At 51.1% G+C, this 21,453-nt stretch overlaps 2 protein-coding genes and 1 long non-coding RNA gene across 5 annotated transcripts in view; 2 read left to right on the plus strand and 1 right to left on the minus strand.

Annotated features, from left to right (window-relative positions):
* FLNB (filamin B) overlaps positions 1 to 5,599 on the plus strand; it is a 136,929-nt gene extending 131,330 nt beyond the window's left edge. For 2 of the 3 annotated variants that reach the window (XM_037798964.1, XM_037798973.1), the window contains 3 exons: positions 1,267 to 1,485; positions 2,412 to 2,615; positions 3,969 to 4,156. In XM_037798964.1, coding sequence (XP_037654892.1) covers positions 1,267 to 1,485; positions 2,412 to 2,615; positions 3,969 to 4,156 — 611 coding nt within the window. Of the gene's footprint in view, positions 1 to 1,266; positions 1,486 to 2,411; positions 2,616 to 3,968 lie in introns of all 3 variants that reach the window. The other variant, XM_037798961.1, reaches the window with a different exon arrangement.
* A 1,416-nt stretch (positions 5,600 to 7,015) lies between these two features.
* On the minus strand, positions 7,016 to 18,034 carry LOC119506104. The gene is made up of 3 exons (XR_005210920.1): positions 17,899 to 18,034; positions 15,794 to 16,072; positions 7,016 to 7,695 (listed from the first exon to the last, which is right to left on the minus strand). It is a non-coding gene; the product is annotated as an uncharacterized LOC119506104 (long non-coding RNA).
* On the plus strand, positions 15,087 to 19,578 carry LOC119506097 (protein ATP6V1FNB). The gene is made up of 2 exons (XM_037798984.1): positions 15,087 to 15,682; positions 18,177 to 19,578. The coding sequence occupies exons 1-2, from the start codon at positions 15,160 to 15,162 to the stop codon at positions 18,293 to 18,295; spliced, it is 642 nt and encodes a 213-aa protein (XP_037654912.1). The 5' UTR covers positions 15,087 to 15,159; the 3' UTR covers positions 18,296 to 19,578.
* Positions 19,579 to 21,453: the final 1,875 nt, after the last annotated feature.

Raw genomic sequence — 21,453 nt, forward strand, 5'->3', positions numbered from 1 at the left:
GCTTCAGGGGTGTCTCAGCTGCACAGATTAAATACCCTAACACGGCTGGGATGGTGGGGAGGGCCCTGGGGCAGGCAGCACCTCAGGAGCTTCCAGAAACAGCTGGGTTGTGTTTGGGGGTGGCAGGAGAGCAAATCCTTTGATTTATTGATAACCAGAACAAAAATTCTTTCTCTGGCCTAGGAGCTATAATTAAACCAAAATAGTTCCAGCTGGGGCAGCATTGTGGGCTCTGGAAAAGCCAGGCCCTGGATGGGAATGCTGTGCCAGGGATGTCCTGTAGAGGGCACCATGGTGGTCAAGCAGCTGGTGTCTGGACCCCAACCAGTCCCCATGGACCACCACATCTGCCTCTGGACTGGAAAGGGGCCTGAAGGGGCCGGCCCTTTGTGGGGCACTGGGCTCAGGCTGGTCCTTTGCTGCAGCTCAGCTCCCCTCTCGTTGTGGGGCAGGATGTCATCTGTGTGGGGGACAGACCTCGCAGGGCCAGCCAAGGGTCTCAGGGCTGCAGTTGGGGCATTCAGGGCAGTCCTCACTGTCCATCCGGTGCTAGTGGCCAAGAGGCGGGCCCGGGCCCCAGCGTAGGCAGACCTGGCTCAGACCCCAAACCTCCCTGTGCAGGATTCCATGCAGCAGAGCACGTAACATGCTCAGCACAGGACCTGGAGCGCACATGGTGTGGTGGGGTTACAACCACAGGAGCTTCTGTTTCCTTCCTTCCTGGTGGCTGGTGTTCCTGGCAGAGCAGGTGGGGCTGCAGACGATAGCTCCTCCCCCAGGAGTCAGCATCATCTCTGGGGTGAGGAGCCTGAGGTGGAAGGGAGAAGACGCTGGGCCTCCTTGGCTTCTCCCCATCTGCCCAGAAGAGCCCAGAGGAGAAAGGGGAAGTCAGAGGGGCCCGTGCCTCCCCCACCCCCAAGGAGGCCGAGCCGGATCCCAGCGGCTGAAGTAGCCCTTTAGGCTCACAGTGATGACTCAGGCTTCTCGCCCTCAGCCATGACTTGTGCCCAGAAGAAAGAACAGGGTGTCCAGGCAGTCGGTGCTTGTGGGTGAAATGTCACCCACACTCCTGCCTCGCCTTGGCAAGGAGGCTCCCGCCCCCAGGGCCCAATGTGCTCTGTACCAGGAGCTCAGAGCTGGCACCAGAGGGTTCCCACACCACCACAGCAACCCCTCCGCCTCATTACCCTCGGGGAAAACCCCCAGACAAACCCCCCCCAAACCCTCCAAACCATGAACACGACATTCCCTCCTCCTTTCCACCAGGTATCCAGTCTGAATTTTTCATCAACACCACCCGAGCGGGGCCAGGGACGTTATCCGTCACCATTGAAGGCCCATCCAAGGTTAAAATGGATTGCCAGGAAACCCCAGAAGGGTACAAAGTCATGTACACCCCAATGGCTCCCGGGAACTACCTGATCGGTGTCAAGTATGGTGGGCCCAACCACATCATGGGCAGTCCCTTCAAGGCCAAAGTGACAGGTAATGATGGGTCACCTTGGCACGTGGAGCTGGTTTCGCCAGAATAACATTAGCGCTGTTTGATAGGAGAGACTGTGGATGGTTTGTTGGGATATGTTGAATCTACTTTGATCCTTGAGTGTAAAGAAGCAGTATCACAAGTCAGAGGGAGTGCACATTTGACACTTGCAGAGTAAATAGGTAGAGCAGGGGTATAGACGTTGAGAAAGTGTGTTGGGGGATTTTCTGTCTCTAACCGAAAAGGAGAAATGTTTACATAATTGAGATCTTAGATACTTGTTTCAATCAGGGTCTTAATATCCCCTCACTTCTAAACTTCACTTCTAAATTATCCAAAAAGCTTTATTAATTTTGCAAAAATATGTCTCCTTCAGAACAGTGGGAAAAATACCCTACTCAGAACCACCTCACAGCCCACCACCCAAGATAAGCACCATAAATGTTATAGTGAATACCTCCCACATGTATCTTTCTGCATGGATTCACTGTAAAAGTTGTATATTATATACTGCTTATAGCAGTATAAGTAGATTTGTTGCAGATAGTAAAAACATCCTCTCTCATGCAGAGTCATTGTTGAGATTTTGTTATATGTCCTTCCAAACTTTTACACTGCTTATCCATAGAGGACTTTATAAAAATGGGAAGATGTGCATCCTACTGATTGGCCATGTTTACATGAGCGGGAGTCCCAAGTAACCATCTTATTCGCCAGCTCCGGACTCCTGCATCTGCCCAGAGTACCAGATCCTAGTTGTGTGGGTTGGGAGCCCAGGGAATTGAGAAGACATCATGGGTGTGAGATGGGGATCTGGTGCATTTGGGATCCAGCTGTTGGGGTGTGGGGCTCCCCTGTCCCCTAGCTGAGAGACCCCTCACCTTTGCTCTGGCCACTCATGCCCACCTCCCTTCCTCCCACATCCTAGGCCAGCGCCTGGTCAGCCCCGGCTCCACCAACGAGACCTCATCCATCCTGGTGGAGTCGGTGACCAGGTCCTCGACAGAGACCTGCTACAGCGCCATCCCCAAGGCATCCTCAGATGCCAGCAAGGTCACCTCCAAGGGGGCAGGCCTCTCAAAGGCCTTTGTGGGCCAGAAGAGCTCCTTCCTGGTGGACTGCAGCAAAGCCGGTAGGCGGGGTGGCCCTGCTCGGGCATGGGGGTCGGGGTGGGGCTGGGGCAGCCTGAGCCACCTCGGGACTCTTGCCTTCCATGCTGACGTCTTCTGCAGTGTCCACCCATTTGCAATTATTCTGTCACCCCCTTCTCCTGCCCTTAATGTTCTTTTTTTTAAACTTGACCAAAAAATTAAAACATTTCAAACAAAACAAAAGGAATAAGAAAAACAAATATTCTAAAATAAGTACATTGCTATCAATATGCTCCTACCATACCCTAAGAAAATTAACGAACCGTAGTCATTCCTGAGCATTTCCATATCATTAAGATCACCCTCAATATCTTATCTGTTCTTACTAGATTACCATTCCCCCTTCACAAGTTGCTATCTATCTCTGTGTTCCCTATATTCTACAATGTAAGACACTTGTTTTACCTTTTTTACAGAGTTCACATTAGTGTTATCATATAATATCTCTCCTTTTGTATCTGACTTATTTCACTCAAGATTATATCCACAAGGTTCATCCATGTCGTTATGTTTCATGACCTCGTTCTTTCTCACTGCTGTGTAGTATTCCATCATGTGTATGTACCACAATTTATTTATCCACTCATCTGAGGTAGGACATTTAGGTTGCTTCCCTCTCTTGGAATGTTTTTAAATATTGCTTATTCCAAACGATCTCAAGGTGGATGAAAAGGTAGAATTATTCCCGTAATGGATGGGCAGACCGAATCAGTAACCCAGCCCCTTCTCTGCCACTAATTGCTCTAATAGCTGTTGAGTCCTTGGTATTTATTTGGGTGTCAATGGTTCTGGCATCAGAACCTGGAAATCTGGGGTTTGAAACCTGGCTTTACCACTTCATTCATTCATTCACTCATTCATTTGCAAAGCTCATCAGCCATGTGACCTTGGGCAAATTACTAAATCTTTCTAAAAGCCAGTTTCCTCATCTCTAAAATGGAAATGATAATGGCAACTCCCTTAAGGTTCTTATGAGGATAAACAAGAAGATCATAAAAGCAACTCTTAAATAGCTCTGTGTGCTGAGGGCTTGACACCTATAACCACTAAACCTCACAACAAGCCCAGTAGGTACGTGCTATCATCATCCCGTTTGTAGATGGGGAAGCTAAGACAGGGAGATGTGAAGTTCCACATCCAAGCTCACCCAACTAGGAAGTGGCTGGGCAGAGATTTGAACCCACCCAGCCCTGCTGACAAGCCCCATCCTCTTTAGGGGCTCTGCATCCTCGGAGAATGTCCACAGGCAGTCGCTGGTGTCTTCCAAATCCCCTCCTGTTCTCTCCCTGCCCGACTGCATCCTGGTGAAATAACCGTCTTCTCCTATCTCCCAGGCTCAAATATGCTGCTGATTGGGGTCCATGGGCCCACCACCCCCTGCGAAGAAGTCTCCATGAAGCACGTGGGCAGTCAGCAGTACAACGTCACCTACGTCGTCAAGGAGAAGGGGGATTACATTCTGGCCGTGAAGTGGGGGGAGGAGCACATCCCCGGCAGCCCCTTCCATGTCACGGTGCCTTAAAACGGTTCTCATCAGATCCTGAGAGGTGTGTGCCGGTGGCTGCTTTTGTTGCTTGTTTGTAACTCATTTTATACAAAGTTCTCCAGCCTGTTCGTGGGTCTGAAACCCCATCCCTAACATTGCCATTCTAAAGTGCCTTCTGAATAAGTCGTAGGCCGAAGATTCCGGGTGCACTCAGTTCAAATCAGACCTCTTGGTGGCACCACTGCGGAGAGGCCGAGAACACGGGGAGGACTGACATTCTTGGAAAATGAAATTGGCTAGCCTAAGCTTTGGATTTGATTTTTAGCATTTATGAAATAAGACTGGGAGGGGCCCGGGAACAAAAAAGGAAACCTAGTTTAGGTGGTTATTTAGAAAGTGGAGGTGGACTTAAAAGCATCTTAATGTACTCCAGTGCCCATATTATGTAAGAAAATGTTATTAGGTAGCTGCCATTCTTTTAACACTGCTCATTCTTCCCTTCCCCTCTCCCCAAATGCTCTGTGGCCTTTTTACATTCCCCAGAGGGCCGTCTCCCAGGTAGCAGGCTGGCCTGAGTGGCTTCATAGGGCCTCTCCCTTTATGCTGCTGAAGATGTCCTTGCAAAGTCATAACATGTGACAGTCTTGGTGGCCGTGTTTTTGCTTTTGTTTTAAAAACCTGTTTCAGTCACTTGGTCTTGCAGTGGCAAGCAGCACCCCACTTGCCTTTTTTTTTTTACCAACACTAGCCTTTGTTCATAACACACACTCTGGCCATTTGTCAGTCTGGTGAATCTTACCAGAATGTTTAAAGGGGCCTCAGGTGGGTCCATGCATTAGTGCCCTCCTAAGCTGGGGTCCATCTCAGCCACATAACACTCTCCACCCACCCCCATCAGCTTTGTGGGTAACTTTTCCTGGAAAATAATTATAGATAGGAAAGAACAGAACTCCTGCTGACCTTTGGCCTGAAAGGCAGGGAATTGCTGAAGGGGAAGGAAAGGCATCCACTGTTTAGCTGATGGTGGTGGTATATCTGGCCCTGATCCCATGTCATTTGAGGCTGTTTTAGAAAGCGAGATGCAGGTGCAAAATTCCAAAAGTGGAGTGTAGGGCATTTTGATGCCTTCCTGCAGACCTGAGATAAAGCTAAAGGGATGTTGCCTGACTGTAGACCCCAGATTTGCAGTATGGTCTCTGCAGGTACACCCTTCTGACTTGCTGCTTCGTCCTGAGGAAGTGGCCACTGCTTTGGGGTGCCCTCACATGGCAGGGGACGAGTGTGTGCCCTTCAGCAGGGTGCAGCAGCTGGGGGTGAGGGTTGGCAACAGCCCCACTTGTTATAAACTGGAGTGGCCAAAGTCTAATGTGAAATGATCACAGGCATTCTGAGCTGGGACGTGGAGAAGAAACTGGAATCAATTGCTGAATTGTAAATTGTATCTTATAACTTATTAAATAAAATGTTTGCTCCATAAAATTCCCCTTGTTTTCTTGGAGAGTGTCGTTGCTGGAAAAAGTGATTTGAGCCTCTGACCAACTCTCCCAATCCCCGGCTGAAGGCCACCGTTCAACAACTTGTTTTGACAATGAGCCTAGCCTCTTTATTTATTTTTTTTAATGCAATTTTATTGAGATATATTCCATACCATACAGTCATCCACAGTGTATAATCAGTTGTTCACAGCACCATCATATAGTTAATTGTGCATTCATCACCCCAATCTATTTTTTGAACATTTGCCTTGTGCCAGAAAAAGTGAAAATAAGAATAAAAAAAAAAAAGTAAAGAATACCGAAATCATCCCCCCCACACCCTATTTTTCATTTAGTTTTTTGTCCCCGTCTTTCACCTCATCCATCCATGCACTGGATAAAGGGAGTGTGATCCACTAGGTTTTCACCATCACACCATCACTCCTTGTAAACTACATTGTTATACAATCGTCTTTAAGAATCCAGGCTACTGGGTTGAAGTTTGATAATTTCAGGTATTTACTTCTAGCTATTCCAATGCATTAAAACCTAAAAAGTGTTATCTATACAGTGCATAAGAATGTCCACCAGAGTGACCTCTCAACTCCATTTGAAATCTCTCAGCCACTGAAGCTTTATTTTGTTTCATTTTGCATCCTCCTTCTGGTCAAGAAGATGTTCTCAGTCCCACGATGCCGGGTCCAGATTCATCCCAGGAGTCATATTCCACATTGTCAGAGAGATTTACATCCTTGGGAGTCAGGTCCCACCCATCGAGTTGAGCCTCTCCCCTCAGTCTTGTGGACATTGATCACCAGGCGAGGTCAGGTGTCCACAGAGGGCAGGGCCTGATGGACAAGGGGATGCTGGGAAGGGGGTGCCAAGGCCCCAGCACGAACCCAGCCTCCCTGAGAGGTTTGCTGGGGCCTGCCCTGGCTTGTAAGAGTCATGGATATTGCAAAACCCACTTAGGTGAAGGCTGTGGTATGTACTTTCATTTTTGTTTTTAATTTTTAAAAACTCTTTTCCTGATTATCTCAGGAAATCTCATTTTAAGGAATCTGTTGGAATAAAAAGCTATCACCTATCATATCCCCTTCCACTGCTCTCTCTTCCTCTCTCTCTGTTTGTCCTTCCTGCTGGGAAGAGCTTCTGATTACTGAATGCTTAGGGTGCAGCCAGCATCTCACCCCCTAATCCTCACAGCAGGCCTGTGGCCTCATTTCACTGATGGCAAAACTGACAGGTGCTGCATTGACTTGTTTGCAGTCTCAAAACTCACCTGGGAGCAGTCCCTGGGTCCTGGTCTTTTTGACACCACAGTGGACATTCTCCCTGCCTGGCCATACCACCGTGGGAGCAGGGGCCAGAAGAAAGGTGACATGGGCCCCCCCCCCCCCCCTCCCCCCCCCCCCCCCCCCCCCCCCGGGAGAGGTCCTTGGCATGGCGACAGGAAGTCCCTTCCAGGCTCCCGGCCCTCCAGGCCTGGGGAGGGGCAGGGAGGGGAGACTCTGGATACCTTTGTGTGTTTCTTCTTGCCACTGGCTAGAGATGAGGGTGGAGATTTGTTTACCTTTGAGAGGGAAAGGAAGTTGGAGGAAAGGAGGGCTTCTCCTGCCCCTCCTCCTGGAGGGAGGCCCCTCCATGTGGCCTGCCCTGTGAGTGACTCTTCTGGATTCCTCCAGCCTGAGGAGGCCTGTGGGTTTGGAGGAGTCCGTTCAGATTCCGCCCGGTGGAGTCCAGGCAGGCCACAAGTTTGCCCACAGAGGAGCACAGGGGCCCAGGCTTTGATTTCTGCGCCTTCTTGAAGCCTGGCTGGTTTCTGTTCGGGGGAAGCAGCATGTGTAGGTTGAGGACATGGACTTTGACAGCAGGTATCCCGGTTCAGCCATTCGCGAGCTATGTGGCCTTGGGGAAGTCACTTCACCTCCCTCGGGGTGGTCGTGAGGAGCCGATGAAGTCCCGCTGGGAGCTGAAAGGAACATGACGGCCGTGCCCGGGTCACATTTCCCCCCAAAGGCCGCAGGGTGGAAAGCTGTGCGCGTCTGCTGGTCACGGGCTGGAACTGCAAGGAGGGCACTCACCTGCACCTGGGCTGGGCTGCCAAGGGAACCAGTTGTTTGTGTAAACACCTTGAAAAATTTGGAACTTGACCCTGGAGGAGGCAGGTGCCAGGTCCTTTCCAATTTTAACTGATCGACTTTGCCCCTTTCCTACCAGCAGCTGCCTGCTCACCTGCAGAGAGCCTGGAATCATGCCTTCCCTGGGCATCCATGCCCCATCCACACTAGACACCCAGTCTCCTCCAAGCCCCCCCCCCCCGCATCCATGCCCCATCCACACTAGACACCCAGTCTCCTCCAAGCCCCCCCCCCCACACACACACACACACCATAGGTGAGCCAGGAGAATCTGGGTTCCCTGATTCAAATCCTAGTTCTGCCATTTACTCCTGGGTCATCTTGGGCAAGTCCTTTAACCTCCCTGAGCATTTGTGAGGATCACACAAGAAAACAAGTGAATGGACCTGCCACGCAGTACCTGCCCCTCCTGGTGTGTAGTAAAGGTTAGAAGCAGGGGGTGGTGGACAAGCCGTCAAGCTTGGTGGAGTGCCGGGCAGTCAGCTACTTGGCAGCAGTCCTTAGCTCCACACTGGGTCCCCAAATTTTATCAGTGGCTCCCACTCTTAAGAATATAATCTGTTTTGGCCATGCCTGTCAGTTGGAGTGTGGAGTTGATGGGTTGTCGAAAGCCTTATGAAATAGGTGGTGAAGCAAACCCTGAACTTTGGGAGTTATAAGAACTTTGACCACATACAACAGCAAGGGGAGGGCAGGGAACGTTCTCCTCTGACAGCGACAAAGCAGAGTCTTGGTGACACGCAGTCCCTGTGAGTCATTGCCACACAGGAACGCTGGCTGCAGTGCTAGCACAGCTGACTGGTTTTGACTCTTTTAATCCCTCCAAATGTGCTGCCCCAAATTCTAGTATTGAAAAGTGCCGCAGACACAGATAAGAACTGTTGGTACGCGGTACCTGTCTGAGAAGACAGGGAGAAGTGCCCTCCCCAGTTCTGCCTGGCTGGGGGGCGGGTGGGGGTGATGGGGAAGGGAAGGCACCGAATGTCCTGGAGCTGCAGGCTGTGCTCTCCTCTCTCGCCGCCCCGCCTCCTGGCTGAGGATCTGGGAGTCTGTTCTCTGATCCTGTTGCCTTCCAAGCTCCCTCTGTTCTTTTCTTTTCAGTCTCTACTGCAGTCATGGTCGTTTTAAGTCTTGCCTAAAATCTGCTTGCCTAAAAAGGCTCTTTTGCCCCCACAGGGGCTAGGGTACAGGTGAACTGGGGAAGGCCAATGAACCAAGGACAGGAGCATTTCCAGACAGGCCTGTGCTGGGCTTTGAGCCGCCTCTCTTGGTGCTGCTGGGTCTGGGAGCTAGACTGGGGTCTGAGCTTGCCGAGGCTGGGGTCCAGGGCCTGGGTCCCAGCTAGAGGGCTGTGGTCCCTAACAGGAGGCTGCCTGAGCTGGGTGGGTGCCCGGGTGGCAGCTGACCAGGGTCCGAAAGGTACAAAGGGCCTAGAGAGGGTGATCTGGTCTGCTGGGCCCGGGGAGGCCCTGCCTACTTTCTCTCCTGAAAAGAGGCCCTGCATCTCTTTGTGTTTTAGCCAACAATGTCACTTTCTGTGACTGAAGATGGGAGAATGACTTTTTTCTGTACTTGTCCATAATGTGGATCTGCTGCTTTTGGGGCTTCAGGGTGGCCTCCGGCAACCTCCAGGGGACGGTACCAAATGGAGCAGCTGACTCGCGTCCCTGATGATTCCCTTTAATTTTTTTTAGCCTCTGGAGCAAGGACACATCTGGGTTCAAAACCCTGCTCTCCCTCTTTCTAGCTGAATGGCCTTGGGTTAGTGCTTTCCCCTTGTGATCCCTGACTCCTTCATTTATAAAATAGGGACAGTGATATAGTACTACCTGACAGTAACACCTGATTGTATTGCTGAGTCAAGCACTTGGCCTAGTGCCTGGTGTATAGTGTATAGTAGGAACTCAACCGGGAGATCTGTTATTTATTACCGCTATTACCATGTCAACCCTAATGCCTCTTGCTGGGCTCTGTGTGGGCCCACCAGACACAGTTTCCACCACGAGGGTCGCGTGTTCTCTTTCTGTATAACCTGGTTAGGCACTTTCATCTGCACTCTGGAATCAGGACACCTATTTTCCCTAAAGGCAGAAACCAGAGTGTTCAAATTGTCAAGAGGATGTAGAAATCCAATAAGGAGTCAACTTGGGAAATGCATTTCCCTGGCAGGACATAGACGCTTCGGCACCTTCCCAGCTGCCTGTTAACCTGATGGGCATTTTAAAATGCGCTAATATGTTGTTGCTTTTGATTTTAGTTAAAAACGTTTTCATTGCTCCCTTTAACAACTTAAACGAATACACAAGAATACAGTACAAAAAATAAAGCTTCTTTTTCACCATCCATTCCGCCAAAGATACTGTTAAGATGTTGGTGCATGTGCATAGTTTATTTTGTTCCAAGATGGAATCATGTTAGGCAGAGTGTTCTTCAACTTAACAATTGATCATAAATTTCTTTCCAACCCAGTGCCGATAGCATGACCTCATTTTTGTTTTGTTTTGATGGATGCAATTTTCCTTTGCCTGGAGGTCCCCAAATGCATTAATCCCTTTAACCAACTGGTGGGTAGGTAGGTAGTTCCGTCCTTGCTTTGGGGACAGTGTGCCACCTTGTTCTCGGGCCTCTCTGCCTTGGCCTGTGTGTGCCTGGAGATGGCTCTCAGGGGATGGTGCTAATGCTGAGACTGACAATCCAGGACAAGGATACACCTCTGAAGGCAAAAGCAGAGCCCTCTGGGGGGCCTCAGACCTCACCTGCCTGGCCCCCACTTTGGGGTGAGGGTGGGGATATGAAACAAATCTAATTGACACTGAAGAGCTCCCCACCCCCACCTCGCCAAACCCAGTTCCCGCCTTCTCCCCATCACTTTTCCCTTTGTAACCCAACAAACCCGGTTTGCTCATTTAGCAAACGCTGCCAGGAAGGAAACATTTCATCAACGTAGCTTTTTATTTCCAATGCAGTCCAACTACGTGGGCCTTTGACCACATACCTAATTTTAGGACTTCAAAGGAGCCTTGAAAGCCACATTTTGATGAGTAGAATCAGGCACATAGGGATTGAATTTCCCTTGAAAATTGCACAGCCTTAAAAATTAGCAGAATAGAGATTAATGGCAAAATGAGTACTCCAGCCTTGCGAATCCCCCCAGGTTTCTATTTTAAAATAGAGAAACAAGATAGTTAATTTAAGTGCCCCTTAGCCTTAGAACTTGGCCTGATGACAGAAGCAGGGTCTAGTAAAAGAATGGAATCTTTCCAAGTCTCCATTAACTTAGAGGGGGAAGGGGTTTTGTGATCAGACTGTTTCGTTTATGAAGACTCTTCCAGAAATTTGTCTCGAATAGGTCATATTTTTCTTCCTCACAATAGCAAATCATAACTGGAAGAGGGAGTAAAAATGTCACATCAGAAGGAGTGAGGGCCCAAGGCAAGCCCGGATTAGATTCTTTTCCTCTGGCTTTGTCCTAAGGGTGCTACCCAGACACATGGTGGGAGGAATCTTTTTAAACAAAGGGATCCTTCTCTGCTTTGTTATAAGGCATTTTGTCTGGGCCCTCCAAGCCCATGGGGGACCAGCTCATGTGTATGGAATTTAGGGTGGGCCGCCCCACATCCCACACACCCCTTTTTCTCTTTCTCAATTCTCAGTTGCAGGCAGGAGACAAGGAATTTACTTTACGAGCCTGATTTGTGGCTCAGATCCAAGGGTGTTTCATTCTGGGGACTTGCTTATCTCCCCAGGACAAAGGTCAGAGATGAAAAAATCCAGGAATCTTTTATTGCCCATGTTTCTCCAATGCCTTTCTCTGTCTGCATCTGCCCTCCTTTTTCACATAGCAGATATTTTCCTGGGTAAAAGATGATGCTGAACTCTGGTGGGGTGATCTCAGAGAAGGAAACTGGCGGAGGCGCCAAGCCCCGGAAACGCCAGCTTCAGGCTCAACTATAGCAGACAGTACTAGTGTGTGTGAAGCCATCAGGAGCAGTCGGTCTGATGCTACAGGTTCAAGTGTGGTTTCCAACCCCAGTGCTGCAGGTTCCCAGCTGAAAAAATGCTGGCGATTAACAAATTGGTGTCTCAGTGCCCTCATCCATAAAATGGGAAAATAACGGGCAGCTTTCCATTATAAGATTAACCTTTAGGAAGACCCATCAGCATACCATCCCCAAGTGGCTTGGGCAGACCCTCCCCTCCCCCAAAGCTGCTATATGTTGGGGACAGTCAGCTCCCTGAGGAAGAAAGGAAGGGGTTGCCCCAGTGGGGGGAAGGGTGGCTCGTGGAGAAGCAGCTTATCATGGTGGTTGTGAGCACTGGCTGGGGGTTCAAATTCTGGCCCTGTCAGGAGCTCAGGCAGGTCACTTACCCCCTCCATGCCTCAGTTTTCTCCACTATGAAATGGGGTAATAGGGCCCACACCATAGGGCGTGCTGAAGATTAACTGAAAAATGCACGTAAAGGACATGTCATAGAGTCTGGTACATGGTAAGTGTTCAAAATACTATGATGGTGGTAAGGTGACTAAGACGGTTCTTCTGCATGAGGAGTTTTCAATCCAGGAGAGGGTCCTTAGACTTTAAGGACACACATTAAGTTCTGAGTCCAAGGATGGGCGTTGTGGACAGAGCCCAGCCTGGGGACTGAGGTTGGGGCGTCATCAGTGGGACTGGAGGGGGCAGGCCCAGGGCAGAACTCCAAACAAGGCAGGACACGGTGGCTGGGAGGAGCAGCCAGACAGGTGGGGGAAGAGCCCATGCCAGTCAGCCCTCATCCCTGCCCATTGTTCCTCCTGGGTTTCAGATCCTCTGTGACCCATTTCCCCTTAGTAGGAAAATGGGTTTTCCTACTAAGAAAAGGCTGCCCCACATCTACCCAGAGGATGTTGGGTAGGGTTTAAATAAATTAATAAACTAATCTAGAGGAAGAAAAATAATCTCCTAAATAAGGCACTAGTGCTAGGTAATGATTCTTATTATCCTCATTTTACAGGGGAGGTTACCAGGGTTCAGAGAGGTTAAGTGACCTGCCCAAGGTCACACAGGTAGTAATGGTGAAGCCTGTGTAAAAGCGCGGGCAGGGACCGTGAAGTTGGGAACTGTGTGCAGGGGCCTGGTACAGGGGAGCGGGGGTGAGGGCGGCTCTCTCTGTGGGCCGTCGGAGTCCTCGGGCCCGCTGTAAGGTGGTGCTTTGGGGCGCTTCTCTACGCCCTCCCCATTCCCCTCCCCTGGAAGGGGAAACTCCATCCCCCAGACCAGCCGGGGTCGACCCCGCCCGCGCCGGCTGGTGTCGGCCAAGTGGGCTGAGGAATGGCCGCCCAGTTGTCGTCGCCCCGGAGACCGCTAGGGGTCGCCTCGGACACGCGAATTGCTCGCCGAGGACAGACCCTGCTGTCGGGGAGGAACGTGGTCTTGGAAGTCGGGGGCGGCGGGACGCCCACACTCCCCCCCCCCCCCGCCTCTCCCGGCTCCTGGACTTAGCAGCCTGCGAGCTGGGGCGGTCTGGGCAGAGGAGGCTTCCCTGAGCTTGGGGAGCGGCGCCGCCTCCCCCGGACCCTGCTTCCGTAGCATCTGACTCTCCTCCCTCCACCCCTCACCCCGAACCGCCCCTCTGCAACAGAGCCAGTGTGAAGGGCGCTTTTTCAACCTTTCCTCCAGCGTCTACTGTGCCTCAGGCACTACCCAGACCCTGAAGATACTGTATTAGCAAGACAGAGCACAGGAGCACAAATTCCAGGAGAGCAGGGCATTTGGTTTTGTTCAGTGACGCTCCTGGCACCTAGTAAGCCCTCAGTAAATGTGGAAAGAATTAATGGCCTGATCAGGGAGCTCAGATTTAAAAGGTGGCTGCACAGCTCATCGATCATCACTGTGAGTGCTCAAAAGGAAACAGAAGGGGCCCAGGCTGTCCTGCTTGACCTGCTCTTAATCTTCCCAAACTTCCTAGTCTCTCTCTAAGGCCCTGTTTTATAACTGGGAGGACTGAGGCCCAGAGGATGGTCTTATAGAGCTATCATTTTTCTTGCCTCTCAGACTGGGGACCCCAGTCTGCAACACCCCTCCCTCTATGAACTTGTGTTCATAGTTCAGGTGTCAGAGGGCACTTTCTCCAGGAAGTCCTCCCTGACCACCCCATTCCTCTTTTCCCTCAGCAAGACAGATTTATGAGTCTGCCTCTTCTTCTGGACTGTGGAATCCTGAGGGCAGGAAGCACATGGCTCTGTCCCTCCTCATCTACCCTTAATACCATGCTCAGTGCCTGGCACAGGGTCAAGAGTGAACGCATGTTTGTTGAATGAATAAAAGAAAGCACAATGAGCAGAGAACAGAAAGGCAGGTACCCCTGGGGCATTTGCGGTAAGCTTCCCCTTCTTGGCACTCACCCTGGAGGGCCCTAGTCGGGGAGGCAGAGGGTGTGGGGGATCTGGGAGGCAGACTTTAGGGTGCTGCTGGTTCCTCCTCTGCCTCACCCCACCCTGCTTGTGCCTCTGTCCTGATGCTTGTCACACTCCTGGGGAGAGTTTTATAACACATGGACATGGGTTTTGGAGTCAGCCGTAGGAAGGCCATTTGATGTTGCTGAGCCTCAGTTTCCTCCTCTGGAAAAGTGAGGTAAGCGGGTCTGTTTGTGAGTTGCAGTGAGGGATGGAGTGAGATGAAGCAGTGAAGTCCCCAGTCTAGGGACTGCACAGGGCAAGCCCCACCACATTCTGAGGCAGCCACATCACTTCTCCAAAGGTGATTTAAGGCATCAGGGCCCAACACAGCGGCTGGCACCCAATTGGTGCTTGATAACCAGCAGTCGTTTTCAGAGGGCTCCCTCCACATCAGGCACTGCCCCAGTCATTTTTATACATTCCTGATAAGGACGGTAGTTCCCACGATCGTCCCATTGTAAAGATGAGGCAGCTGAGGCTCAGAAAGGTCTCCTGACTCGCCCAAGGCCATGCAGCTAGGAGTGGAGGAGCCCAGTGTCTGCAGGGTTGGACTCCAGAGTCATGTGGCAAAACTCTCCCGAGGGCAGAGACTGGGCTCCTTTTGGACCCCCTGGGATGTCTGGCATACGGGAGGTGTACATCAGGGTTTGTGAAAGGAACAGAGGGTGTGACGCCTCATGCCCCACTCCAGGGCCCTCTGGGCGTGAGGGAGAAAGTCCCAGGCCCTGAGTCCCTCTGCGGCAGCGTCTCTGGAAGGGGTCTGGCTAGCCTCTGTCCCCTTTCCCAGCCTGGCCGGTCCTAAGTGCTGCCTGTGAGACAGTGGGATGGGCCCGGGCACAGCTCTGTCCCTCCTCTCCTGCAGGGCCCCGGCAACCTGATCTTCATTGGCTGCACATATCCTTGGAGATGGGGCACCAGCAGCCCAAACACAGGCGGGCAGAGCTGCAGGCAGACTCTTTCCTTCCCCCCTGCCCTCCCCCTACTGCCATGAGGGAGCTGTTCACCTCCCACAACCAGGCCTGCTGGAAGGAGCGCATCCAGAAGGAGACTGCCACCAGGGTGGCCTGGAACATCAGCTATGGTCACAAGTACCTGAAGGAGAGGCCCTTGCCCAGGAAGCAGCCCCAGCAGGGCCCCCCCAGGTCAGCCTCGGGACCAGGCCCCGTGCCTTCCACCAGCTCCCCGGACAGCAAGGAGGTGCGGGGTGCATGGCCAGAGACAAAGGGACTCCAGAGTCAGCTGTCCAGGGGAGTGGGTGTCCAGGGCCCCCCACCCAAGGGAGACAGAGTCTGGGATGCCCAAGGGGCAGCCCAGGGCGCAGCGGGCCAGACCAGGCCAGAGGGCTTGGAAATGAGGGTCGTCCCCCCAGGCATCCTGCAGCTGCTCTTCCAGGGCATCTCCCACGAGGGCCAAGGCCGGGCCCGGTACCTCAGGGAGCGGAAACGGCAGCAGCCTCGGGAGAAGTACCGGTACCCGATCCTGTCATCCTGGGAGTACGGCTGGCACGTGGGTAAGGACCACCGCCGTCCTGCCGCTGCGGGCCTTTGGCAGGAAGCATGGCCTCCCTCCCCAGCCTCTTCCTTCCCCACCCCTCACTCGCCGGTGCATGGCCCTGGCTCACCATTGCCCACACGGCCAGGTACCTTCACCCTTGTGGGCCTTTGCGTGTTCTGGTCTTTCCACCTGGGGTGCTGTCTCCTGTTCCTCCCTCTTCCTGGCTAACTTTTAGTGTCACCTCCTCGAGGAAGTCTTCTGAGAATCCTCCAGGCAGAATTAGTTGAGCCCCCTTGTGTGCCTCTGCAGCTTTTTGAGCCTGTGAAAGCACTGGGCCACAGCATCACCGTTTCTTGCATATCCTTCTGGCCTGGTGAGCATTTAGTTCACGTCATTATTTCAATGGCTGTGAAATGAATGAACAAATGAATGAATGAATGAACATGGACTGGGTTATACAGAACTTGATTTGGAATCAAGAAGTCTGAGTTCAAGTCCTGATGCCACTACCTCTGAATTGTGTGATCTTAGGCCAAGAGCCTTAATCTCTCTGGGCCTCAGTTTCCGCATTTGATAAATGACGATAAAATAGAACCTGCCCTCCTGTCACAGAGTTTTAGGGAAATCAGATGGGGAAGTATGTTGAATTGGAATTATCCTCACAAATCCTGGTGAGGCTTGAGTAGGACATTCATTCATTCAACATCTGGTCCTTTATTTATTTAGGACAGCCACACAGAGGAAGATCTGGAGATCCCTGAAATGAGTTAGAGAAGAGTGCCCAGGGAGCTCACTTGAAATTAGGAGCCCTGGGTTTCAATTCTAGTTCATTCATTCATTCAACACATCTTTATTGAGCACCTGATAACGTATCAGGCACTTTTTCCGCCTGGGGATGGAGCAGAGAACAAGACAGACATGGCCCATGTCCTCACAGAACACAATCCACAAACACAGAGCAATGATTTAGTGTCACACAGTGGTGCATGCTGTAGAGCAGCGCGTTACAAACTTTACTGTGCGCACAAGTCACAGGGTCTCTTATTAAAGTGCAGGTTCTAATTCAGTGGGAGGTGGAGGGAGGGATGGCATCGAGACTCTGCATTTCTCACAAGCTCCCAGATGCTGCTGCTACAGCTGGTCTGGAGACCACACATTGAGTATTGGGGTGATAAAGTTTGGAAATATGTCAGGAGAAAGGGGTTGGAAACGGGGGCTGCTCTGGTAGGCAGGACGGACAGAGAAGGGCCACTGGGGAGGGGACGTTTGAGCAGATCCCTGAGTAGTATCTTCTCCTTGGGGATTCCCCTAAGAAAGACCTGACTTCCCATGTCCACAGAGCGATTCTCAGTCTGAGCCCCATGTAGTGTCCCCCATACTCCTCCTCCTTTGCCTTGGCCCCTTGGATCCATGGCCATTGCCTGTGAAGCCACCGCTAATCATAGTTGCCAGATTTAGCAAATAAAAGCACAGGGTGCCCGTTCAAATTTGAATTTCAGATAAATGACGAATAAATTTTTAGTATAAGTATGTCCCATGATATGTTTTGGAAATTCAAATCCATCTGAGCATCCTGTATTTTATCCAGCAGCTCCATGCCAGCCGGTTCTGGATGCTCCCTGGGCACTAGAGCCGGGTTCGGGTCAGAGACCGGGAGACTGGTTTCCTCCCTGGTAGCTGTGCTTGAGTCCAGAGTTGCTCACAGTGTCTCTGGAACATTCTGTAAGCTTTTGACCTCAGACCCCTAACCCACACCCGGTTCAGGGATCAGATGGGGAGGAGATGCCACACGTCCTGCTGACCACGCCTGCCCTCTCCCTGCAGTTACACGCGGGAGCTGCCATCATCCCAGGGGGTGCAAATGACCCCGGGAAAGAGGGGTTGAAAGCATTGGCTGGGCAACAGCTGAGTCAGCCCCAAATGCCCTTTTACACATATAAAGCACCAGTCTAGTGCCTGGTACATAGTAACTATTCAGTGAATGGTGGTCATTATTATTATTATTATTATTATCAGCAGCAGCAGCAGCAGCAGCAGCATTATTAGTGGTTCAACAGTCAGGATTTGCAGGCTATGGGCATTTGGGTAGCAAGGAACAAGTTCAGCCTTGGGCACTGGAATGAGTGGGGTATCCCTGGACAATGGAGAGAAATGCGATTGAGGGTTAAGGGAGCTTGGGGTAGAGATAGGGTCAAAATATTTAACCACTGGAATGGCATGAGTGGTACTCACCAGAAGAGATCCCAGCCATTGGGGCCAAAGCAGGGTCTCGAGAGCCTCACTCTGTGCCAGGCTTTAGTTATCAGATCATGGGAAGGTCTGGGGTTCCTGAAGTAGGAGTTGGGGGCCCTTGGGGCAGCAGCTGTTCCTAACTGGTACAGAAGTCTCTCAGGACTGGAACAACCAAGCAATTGTACCAGGCGTCCCTGCGGATCCCCGCCCTCTGGGTTGGTGTGGGGCTGGTCAGCAGAGTGGTGGCCCTGCTCACCCAGGCCTCTTCTCTGTTCCAGGGGATGCCGTGAAGGACGCCAAGGCTCCCACCTATGGGAGGGCCAAGCCCATCACAGAGACTTTTTATATCAAAAGTGGCATCTTCCCTTGCCCTCGGCGAACAGACCAGCTCATGTGAACCCAGGGTGGAGGCACCACCCACCTCACTCTGTTCTTTTGAGCCCTGCCTGTGGCTTTGCCTCTCCTGCTGAGGGCAGCCCTCCAAAGCCCACCACTGAGGATGGGCAGGGGCGGGACTCTGACACGGACACCCTGGGATTGATGGGTGGGTGGACCCTCTGAGCCAGTTATTGTCTGCTCTCAAGGACCTCAGCTCCTTGCAGAGCTCCCCTCATCCCCGTCACCCCCAGCACGGTGTGGGGCGCCGTGCCGCTTTCCTGAGGAAATCTGGGGAGTCACCAAGTGCTCCATCTGCAGACCTGGGTTGGGGGAGGGGCTCTCAAAGTCCTTAAGGTGCTGAGTCGGGAGTGGGGTGTAGAATATCTCCCTGCTCTTTACCTCTACATTCTTTTGAAGGGATCCATAGCAGAGTTGCTTGGTCCCAATATATCCACAGTTGAGGGAAGAAGTAGTTTGCAGCTTCTCTCAGCCCCCATAACTTGTATTAGTCAGCGTTGCTTTATGGCTGTAACAAACAGTCCCTGAATCTCAGTTGTTTAAACCAATAAAAATGTATTTCTTTCATCACAGTCCTATCTGATGTTCCATGGGAGACCTTCCACATGCTGATCCAGGGGCCCAGGCTCCTCCCATCCAGTGACTCTGCCATCCCCTGGGGTCTCACAGTCCTTCCCCAAGCCAGGGAAGAGAAGCAAAGAATGGAGACAACACACCCACTCGTAACCACCTTGGCCTGGAGGTGACACACATCACTTCCACTCTCACTGTTCCCATGAGAACAAGTCACAGGACCCCATCTAGATGCAAGAAGGCTGGGGAATGTCGTGTGACCTTGTGGCCAGAAGGAAGAGGGAGGTTGATGAAATTTAGCCAGTCTCTGCTACCATGCCTGCTGTGTCCTGTGGCTGCTCTGGGAGTAGTTTTGATGCTTAGCCAACACCCTGAACTCAGAAGTCCCCTACCTTCTGATAGCTGACCCTTGGTTCCTGGGGCCATCTTGAGGGAACTCCCTCCTTTCCTGGGGAAGAGTTCTTTCCCAGAATCCCACAATGTCAAGTGGTTGTACATGGAAGCCTATCCAGTGTGGGTGCACATAGCACCCCATCACTCAGAAGACCTTGGGCACGTGCAGAGCCCAGAGTCACCCCTGCATGCAGCAGCTCTTTGTGAAGCCAAAATGCTGGTGGGTTCGTCTTGTTTAACCAAGGGCCTGTGGTTCTCCTCCAGTCCTCAGCCAGTCAAAAGAACAGTTCCTAGAGAAAAAACTGGGTAAACAGTGCTTTGGAGGGCCATCTCTAGGATGGTTTTCAGGTCTCTCCTAGTCTGCCTCTTAGCCTGAAACTGTACAAAGGAGCTGGGCCACTTAGAGCTGGAGCTGGGCCACTTAGAACTGTGTGTTGAGCTAACTTGCTTTGGTTTCCTTTAACAATTTTGTGGAAGATCTTGAGCAAGAAAAAATAAGAGGCAGAGAGCATGAGTGAGGATAAATGGGTGAATGTGATTCTCCTGGAACTTGCACTGCAGCCTCATACATCAGAGGTGCTTAATAAATACCTGCTGAGTTTAATCAAATACCAAATAACCCCCTGGATTTGTCTGGGGTCATTTGATTGAATGCAAAAGCTACTGATCAAGCAGCTCCCATGGGCCAGGCCCAGGCTGGGCTCCTGGGGTCTAAGGGAAGCAGACCCTCTTGGTGCTCAGAGTAAGAAGGGCTGTGAGGGGGCAGGTGGGCCCTTGTGGAGCTCAGACGGGCACCTAAGCCAGCATGGGGCTGGGGGTGGTCAGGGCAGGCTTTCTGTGGGAGATCACTATCATTTCTGTCCTTAAACAATACAATGCCCAGAAAGTGATTTGCACAGTGCCTGGTCCTACACGTGTGAATTGTATAAATTATGATGATGATGGCTGTACTCACAGCAGGTCTGCAAACCACTTAGAAGAGGACAGGCTTCCACTGGGGCAGCCTTCCTCAATTGGGGTCGAAAATGCAGCCTTACTGAACATGACTGGAGTGACTGTTTTCTCAGTTCTCCCAAGGATGGGACACAGCAAGCACCACTCTGGATGCACAGGGAGAAATTTGACTCATTACAAACAGTGGATATCCTAGGATGTTAGGGCTTAATTCTCTCTGGGAAACCAGTTGAGGAGGGCTTGTGGGGCATTTATCTATGTAGGTTTTTAATGAACACCCATATGATATTTGCCACATGCCAGGCATTGCCTTAAGCCTGTGTTGTCCAGTTCAGCAGCCATAAGCTGCACGTGTTCACTGAGCATTTGAAATGTATCTCGTCCAAATTGAAGTTTAAAAGGCACACCAGACTTCAAAAATCTATATGATCAAAAGAATGTAAAATATTGAATTATTTGAGTTATATGTTGAAATGACCAAATTTGGATCTATGAAATTAAATCAGGGGTTGGCAAACTTTCTCTGTAAAGGACCAGATAGTAAATATTTTCAGATTTGGGGCCATTCAAGTCTCAACAGTGCATCTACTCAACCCTGCCATTGTAGGGTGAAAGCAGCCATAGACAATACACAGACATATGGACGGATGGACGGGCATGGCTGTTCCAATGAAATTTTTTTTTTTTTTAACAAAAACAGGTGGTGGGTCAGACTTGGCCCACAGGTGCCATGAACTTGGGGTTAAATAAAAGAAATTATTGAAATTAATTTCACTTGCTTTTTACTTTTTAAAATTGTGGCTACAAGAACATTTAAAATTTCATATTGGCTGGCATTATATTCCTATTGGACAGTGCAGGTCTAAGAACTTTACAAATATGAACTCTACGGGCTGGCTCTGTCACCTTAGTCTCCCCCAGGAGTTGTGTGTATGTGTGTGTAGAGGGATGTGTGCATTCCGATGACAGCTCAGAGAGGCAGGGCGTGGAGTCAGCTCCCTGGCCTGACTCCTCCACTGCTGGGTGTAGAGCTTAAAATCAGTCCTGCGGCCAGCAGTTGCTTTCTGGGGTTGCCTGAACCTGTTCTCTTCCTGGTTTCATCTTTTGATAAAGGGAAGTTCCCAGAGAGGCCACCAGGTGGTGGTGTTGAACCACACGGTGTGATGGCTGGACCACTGGGAACCTGGATTCTCCCCTGGCTCTGCCACCCACTTGCCGTGAGACCTTAGACCTCAATTT

This window comes from Choloepus didactylus, chromosome 1 (genome assembly GCF_015220235.1).
Source record: "Choloepus didactylus isolate mChoDid1 chromosome 1, mChoDid1.pri, whole genome shotgun sequence".
NCBI classification, from domain to species: domain Eukaryota; kingdom Metazoa; phylum Chordata; class Mammalia; order Pilosa; family Megalonychidae; genus Choloepus; species Choloepus didactylus.

Coding starts and splice junctions, on each gene's coding strand:
- LOC119506097 (XM_037798984.1), top strand. CDS start 15,160: ATGAGGGAGCTGTTCACCTCCCACAACCAGGCCTGCTGGAAGGAGCGC. Junction 15,683..18,176: donor GGAGTACGGCTGGCACGTGG/GTAAGGACCACC, acceptor TCTCTGTTCCAG/GGGATGCCGTGAAGGACGCC.